This window comes from Penaeus japonicus, unplaced genomic scaffold, assembly GCF_977035675.1.
Source record: "Penaeus japonicus unplaced genomic scaffold, GWHDUDI00000001_assembly GWHDUDI00000041, whole genome shotgun sequence".
In the NCBI taxonomy this organism is placed as follows: Eukaryota; Metazoa; Arthropoda; class Malacostraca; order Decapoda; family Penaeidae; genus Penaeus; species Penaeus japonicus.
In genome coordinates, this window is record NW_028234443.1 from 2,300,508 (window position 1) to 2,308,007 (window position 7,500).

A 7,500-nucleotide genomic window follows, 5' to 3' on the forward strand; every position below is an offset into this window, starting at 1 on the left:
TCGACCTGATCATTCACACATAATCTTTACTAAATTAGTGAATATATTTACTCGCCCTAGAGACAAGTTTTTTTTTTATTTAACCAAAATGATCCGAAGAGTGTTTGCATCTAAAAAAAAGAAAAGAAAAAATCTTGAGGAACTATTTCAAAATGACATTAATTACAACAGTTGAAGAAGAAATGATAAAAGAAATTATCCGAATTTTTCCGATAGGCATAGTACATAATTAACATTCATAGCAATACCCCCCCCTTCCCCTTCACCTCCCCCTCCCCTTCAGTCTCTCCCAAGCCCTTCGTCAGTGGCCTCATAATATCGGTCCTTCTGTGGCCATCAATTCTCCGAGAGCAAATGGCCCGTCAGCACCACGGCGTCCCTTCCCTGGCGACCCCTCGGCTCTCTCCCTCCCAAAGGAAACAGCAATGATGCCTTTGGTGTTGTTCCTCACTAACAAAATCTAGAATACGTTTTTTTTGGGAGAGTTCTTCTTTGTGATGAAGTTTCGGTTCGGTTCGGTTCGGTTCGGTTCTTAGTTGGAGATGTGACTTCACATACGAGATCTCGTAAATGGCGGTTCTGGCGGTGCTGTCGATCTTTACGGGGCCACATTGCGTTTCCCGGTTCGTTTTAAAGGGGAACTGTGGCTTCCCCCCCTCTTATTTCAGGGGGTAAACACGTCCCCCCTACAGACGCGTGGCTTCCATCCTTCCCTTCCAGCCTTTCCCGCGAGCCAAACCGCCCAACTCGGCTCCTCCATGACAGGAGGGTGATGCCGGGCGCCTTCATCTTGATCGCAGACACCATTACGCCCAATCAAATTGATATCAAACTCCGCCCCTGACTGTGAGCTGGCCATTATCACGGAGGCGCGGCAGAGGACTCACCAGTGGTGACGTAGGGGGGAGCCGCAGCGCTATCAAACTACTATCATTGGTCGATCAAGCCGGATCAAACTCCGCCCACCGTGATAACCACGCCTTCATTCTCAGTCATCCAGCTAAACTCGTGCACTCATTGGCTGTCAAGCTCTCATTGCCCCGTGCTCTACCTCCCTTTATATTGTCATATGTCTCTAACTACGTCTATTAATTACGAAATCTAACACGAACATTTGATAAAAGACATCGTAAAGAACCGTCATCAACGCGGAAGAGAGGGAATTAATCTGAAACAAGGCGAGATATCAAGCGAAAGGCAAGATTCCGTGAGCGATATCGAGGTTTTGTTTGGTGACGTCTGGCAGCGCTCGCGGGTCGGGGCTGGCGCTCTCCATCTCGTCAGTTGTATACCGTGGTCCGAGTGGGTCAGTGTGTGTCCTTCCCTTAACTTTTGAGTTTACGTGTGGTACCCTGAAATCCGTCAAAATTCGGGTGAAAAATCGAGACCCCGTCCCTGTGTACCAGATGGAGCACCCGGAGCTTGAGGAGGACGGCCGTATGGTAAGTCCTAAGTGGTTTTTTTTTTCGTTTTTTGGGTTTCTGTGTTTCTGAGAACTCGAGAGGTTTTCTTTGGCCCTTTTTTTTTTTCTTTTGGAGAAGAAGAAGAAGAAGAAGAAGCGTTTGTTTTGGTTGCGAAATGGTAGGCATTCCTCCGGAGGCCCCCACGTGGGTTCAACCCTTCGGCTCTCTCCTGGAGGCTGTAGGGACGAGATGTGTTGCCTGGGAATTTGGGAGATCAAATAGATGGGATTTTCGGACATCGATATGTTTTTCCGATTGCAATTTTTAAGCCTTGGGATTTCACTGTTTATCTTTCAGGCAAGTCAAAACGAGCGATTTACTCTTGTTGGCTTGTTGGGGAAATGGTGTTCAGTGGATGTGTTCTTCCATGTTGTGTTTTGGTAGATCGGTTATTAATTAAGTGAAATCTTGTAGTATATTAAGCTCTTGCCCGATATGTCAGTTTGTTGACATGTATGGTTGCAGTGATAGAATTCGAATTGCAATGAGAACAGAGACTTAGTGGTAGAATAAAGATTAAGAAAACGATTTTGATTGATGTTATATAATTTGATATCAAATTGAATATCATCGATTACGATACCGCAAATATATGATTGTTGAATTCAAGTTGCAACAAATTAGATAATACACCAATGCAAATGGAGAATTATAAAGGTGGTTCAGATTATTCATCTAGATCTGAAAATTGTCATATGAATTTTCAATATGTTGAGCATATTGAAATTGCAGTTCTGTGCCATGTAATAAACGGGCGTGGCAGTTTGTGTGTTTTTTCGGTAGATAGAAAGTGGGGGAGATATAGATATGGGAAAATTAAATAGAAGTAGAATGTAATGAACTTTGAAATATTAGAAATAAGGTTTACGAAAATGTGAAAGATTGATCATCAGAAATATTAAAGTAAATTGATATATTAGATTTGCACATGTGCTTGTTCATCATTTTATTTGTATTACTATTCTTGTTTTCATCATCACCACCATTACCATCATCACCATCAATAACCCACAATATGATTCATAACAATGATAATAAGTTACAAATTACAAAGACACAGAACAACACCTTATGGCAATTTTTAACATTTCTAAATATAGATTATTGATTGATGTTGAGTAAAATACTTCCATTATAAATCCAATGCTTAATGAGGCATTAACGTGGGTGAGAAGGTTGATAATGAATATAATTTTGACTTGTCCTTATCAAAGTTATCTTCATAGTCTTGTTAACTTCATCTTTTATCAATTCAAATTATTGAAATTATATAATGATGATGATGATGCTGATAATAATGATAACAGCAACACTGGTATTAATGATGATGAAGATGGTAATGATAAAGGTGATAAGAATTATAATGGTATCAATAATGATAATGATAATGATGACTACATAATAACAATTAATATAATGCAAAAGATAACATTAGCAATGATGATGACAATGACGATAATCACACTGAAAATAAAATACCTTTATGGAAATAATTACAATACTAATATTTACAACGAAAATAACCATGATTGTTGAATTAACATGTTTATAACCAAAATAGCTTTGATATTGAACAGGCAGTTCTGATAGTTACATGATTATTGGTGCTTTTGATTCAATTAGTATTATTAATGGTTTCAGTGTTGCTTATTTACTTAGAAATATCGTTATTATTATTGTCTTTATTATGAATTACTGTTATTATTATTATTATTATTATTATTATTATTATTATTATTATTATCATTGTTATTATTGTTATTATTATCATAATTATTATTATGATCCTTATCATAAAGTCATCATTATGGTTATTGTTGTTATCATCACCATTATTAGTAGTTCTATTATCATTATTAGTATAATCATTGTTACTAACATTTTGATAATTATCATCATTATCAATAGTGTATCTATAATTCTTTTACTGTTCTTGCAAAGTAAAATTGCATTAGTGCAATAATTACGTCTAGAGATATTGATATGAAGAATAAGGATATGTAGACCAATCTCAATAGAATTAAATTTTAGGCTTCTTTTCTCTGATGGCCAATGGCTATGATATTCAAAGATTATTTATGAGATTTTAATTATTAGGTTATCAGCTTGCTGAATATTTTTATGATGATTTTTAGATGTCAATATACGTTGTTGTTTCAATATTGTTGTTGCTGGCATTGTTATATTAATGTTATTAGCATTGCTATTATTATTAATATTATTAACACTTTTATTATTGTCCCCCCCCCTCCCCCCCACTCCCCCCCTCCTCCCCTCCCCCCCCTTTCCATCCCCTCCCTCCCCCCCATCCCCTCCCTCCCCCCCATCCCCCCCTTTCCCCCTCCCCCCCCACTCCCCCCCTCCCCCCCATCCCTCCCCCCCCACCCACCCCCCCCCTCCTCCCCCCCTCCCCTCCCCCATTCCCTCCCCTCCTCCCCCCCCCCTCCTCCCCTCCCTCCCCCCATCCCCCCCCCTCCCCTCCTCCCCCCCCTCCCCCCAAACCCCACTCCCTCCCCCCCCCCATTCCCCTTCACCCTACCTCCTCAACTCTCCCCCGCACACCCCCCTACCCCCACACCACCCCCCCCCCCCCACCACGCCCCCCCCCCCCTCACGCCCCCCCCCCCCCCCCTCACGCCCATCACCCTCCACCCCAACGCACCCCCCCCCCCCCCCAGCCCCCCCCTATACCTTCCCCAACCCCCACCCCCCCCCCCCTCCCCCTCCCCTCCCACCCCTCCCCCCCCCCCCCCCCCCCCCCGCGCCCCCCCCCACCCTCCCTCCCCCCCCTCCTTCCCTCCCACCCCCCTCCCCCCACCCCCCATCCCCCCACCCAGCCCCCTCGGACCCCAGCGCCCCCACCCCCGACCTCCTCACCTCGCTCCCCCCCCCCGCCCCCCCACCCCACTCCCCCCCCCCCCCCCCACCCCACCTACTCTCCCCCCCAAACAGCAAACACTACCCCCCCACCCCATCACCGATCCCCTCCACCCCCCTCCCCACACGTTACCACTCCTCAACCCCCACACCCCCCGCGCCTTCATTACTGCTTCCCCCTAGCCCCCCCATCTCAATCAACACCACCCCACCATCACGCCCTCCTCCTCCGAAGCTCTCCCGACCCACAGGCCGCACCCGCTCCCCGTCTTCCCGAATGCACTTTAAACTCCCATCCAGAACTGTATCTTGGCGCTCGCGACCCGCTCTCCACGTTCGACCACCACCCCCCCACCCCCCCGCCCACCCATCCCCCCCTCCCCTCATCTCCCCCTCCCCCCTTCACCCCCCTCTTCACCCCACCCCCCCCCACTCATCCCACCCCCATCAGCCGCCACACCCCCCACCCCACGTCCCCCCCCACCCCACTCCTCCCACCCTCCCCCACCATCTACCCGCCGCCCCCCCACACCCCCCTCCCCCCCCCCCCCCCCCCCCCCCCCCCCCTCCTCCCACCCCCCCCCTCCACACCCCTCCACACCCCCCCCCCCCCCGCACTCCACCGCCTCCTCCCACCCCACCCCCCACCCCCTTCCTCCCGCCAGCGTCCACCCCACCCCCACCCACCTCCCCTCCACCCCCCCCCCTCCCACCCCCCCCCCCCCTCCCCCACCTCCCCCCACCACCCTCCCCCCCCCCCCCCCCCCCCCCCCCGCCCCCCCGCCCCCCCCCCGCCCCAACCTCCCCCCCCCCCCCCCCCAATTACCCCCCCCACCCCCACCCACCCCCCCTTCCCACCCCCCCCCCCCCCCCCCCCCGACGTACACCCCCCCCCCCCCCCCCCCCCCTCCCCCCCTCCCCCCCCCCCCCCACCCCCTCCCCCCCTCCATCCCACTCCCTCTCTTTCCCTCCATCCCACTCCCCCTTTCCCTCCATCCCACTCCCCCTTTCCCTCCATCCCACTCCCCCTTTCCCTCCATCCCACTCCCCCTTTCCCTCCATCCCACCCCTCCCCTCCATCCCACTCCCTCCCCTCCATCCCATCCCAACCCTTCCCTCCATTTTCCTCCATACCTCCCTCCCATCCCCTCCCCTACCGAATCTTGACCATATAGTACTCCTCACCCCCACCCCCTTCTCCCTCCTCTCCCCCTCCCCACCTCTCGTCTCCCTCCCTCCCCCCTTGTGTTAGAGATGACAAAGGAGTTCTCAGAGGTTCTCTCGGGCGTTCTGTTTTGACGGGGGGTGGGGTGGGGGGGCGTTGTGTACTCCGACGGGCGGTTCCATTGTCCAGGGCGGCGTGGGCGGGCGGGCGTTTAAGGGGGTTTGATATTAATGCAGTGTCGGTGTTGAGTAGAGGTGGGTGGGGTAGGGAGGGGGTGGGGGGAGGATGGGGGAGAGGGGGAAGGATGGGGAAGGAGGGGGGGAGGAAGAGGAAAAGAAGGAAGGGGAGGGAGAAGGGGGAAGAAGGGGGTGGGGAGAAAAGGGAGAGGAAGGAGAGGGAAGGGAGGAATAGAAATGAAAGGGGGAAGGGAGAATGAATTAGTTCGTAGAGGTCTTAGAAGAAAAGAAGGGGAGGTGATAGGTAGGGACGGGAGGGGGGAGGGGAGGGGGAAAGGGTTGATAGGGCCGCGGACGGGACTCGTAAATCCGTGTTGTTAGCGGTGGCGATTAATTGCGAGTAGTTGGTTCTGTGAGATTCCCCTTTCTCGCCTTTTCCCCTCTCTCTCTTTCTCTTTCCCTCTATCTATCTATCTATCTACCTATCTATCTGTTTCTCCCTCTCCCTCTTCCTCTCTCTCTCTCTCTCTCTCTCTCTCTCTCTCTCTCTCTCTCTCTCTCTCTCTCTCTCTCTCTCTCTCTCTCTCTCTCTCTCTCTCTCTCTCTCTCTGAAAGTGTCGGTATGCGAGCACGTGGTACATCGATCAAGGGTAATTATGACAACAAAGACAGACAGACAGACAGACAGACAGACAGACAGACAGACAAAATGACAGAATCTGTGATACGTATTTTACATGATTGGGAAATAGTGGATTTTGTTATTCTTCCAGTAACTGCTATTTTATTGAACAAACAGATACGTATGTTTGGTTGAACGAGATCATATGTATTGAGGCTACTGTATTTGTAAAAACAACAAGAAAAACAACAACAAAAAACGATCGCATGTTAAGTTTGTTCGTAGAATCGCGAGTGAAAATAGTCGGTACGAGAGATTCGCTGAATAAAAAGTTCGTGAGAAAAAAAAACAAATTCCTTTTGTTTCTTTTCGCTTTTGTGTCGCACGCATTCCAAGGCTAAATGTCGTACTAATGGATCTTGCAATGAAGTCTTAGCAAGTCATTTGATTTGCAACTTAAGGAACTCGCCGTCATTTGTATGGTCATCGGAAATCTCTTTTAAGCTGAGGAGAAGAGCTGTCAGCTGTCACGCTAACAGAGTGACATATATGAGTGACGTAACTTGAAGGCGGGTATATTTCTTAATAGTGTGTTGAGGGTTTTTTTTTCTTTTTTTTTTAACTCTGGCATCTCTTGGTGATGTTTGTTGAAGGTGTGAATTATTCATTCGATTCCGGCAAGTACCTCGATTCGATTATTATTATTATTATTATTATCATTATTATTATTGTTATTATTATTATTGTGATTATCATTTTTATTATTTTATCATTACTATTGTTATTACTATTATTATTATTATTATTATTATTATGATTATGATTATGATTATTAATTTTATTATTATTTTTATTATCATTTTGTATTATTTTTATTATTATTATTATGATTATTATTATTATTATTATTATGATTATTATTATTATTATTATGATTATGATTATTATTCTTAGTGTTAGAACGAAAGTAAAAGAAAAAAAAGGTGTAGCTAGGGAATCTCACCGTGGCACTAAGGCATCAAAATTATGCGAAACGAATACCTAAAAAAAACGAAATCCATTGGCTGGCGTTTAGACTTCGTAAAAGTGAAAATATAGTGACAGCGCCGAGGGAGGGAGCGAGCGATCACCGCCTGTCAGTCTCCCATCACTAGGCGATAGGCGATAGGTTGATCAGTGCAAATATTTATGAGGTTA

At 47.5% G+C, this 7,500-nt stretch overlaps 1 protein-coding gene across 7 annotated transcripts in view; it reads left to right on the forward strand.

The window, feature by feature from the left end:
* Positions 1 to 1,243: 1,243 nt before the first annotated feature.
* LOC122253907 (uncharacterized) overlaps positions 1,244 to 7,500 on the forward strand; it is a 203,310-nt gene continuing 197,053 nt past the window's right edge. For 2 of the 7 annotated variants that reach the window (XM_086534653.1, XM_086534654.1), the window contains exon 1: positions 1,245 to 1,442. In XM_086534653.1, coding sequence (XP_086390779.1) covers positions 1,407 to 1,442 — 36 coding nt within the window. In that variant the 5' untranslated portion in view covers positions 1,245 to 1,406. Of the gene's footprint in view, positions 1,443 to 7,500 lie in introns of all 7 variants that reach the window. The other 5 variants (XM_086534651.1, XM_086534652.1, XM_086534655.1 and 2 more) reach the window with 4 other exon arrangements.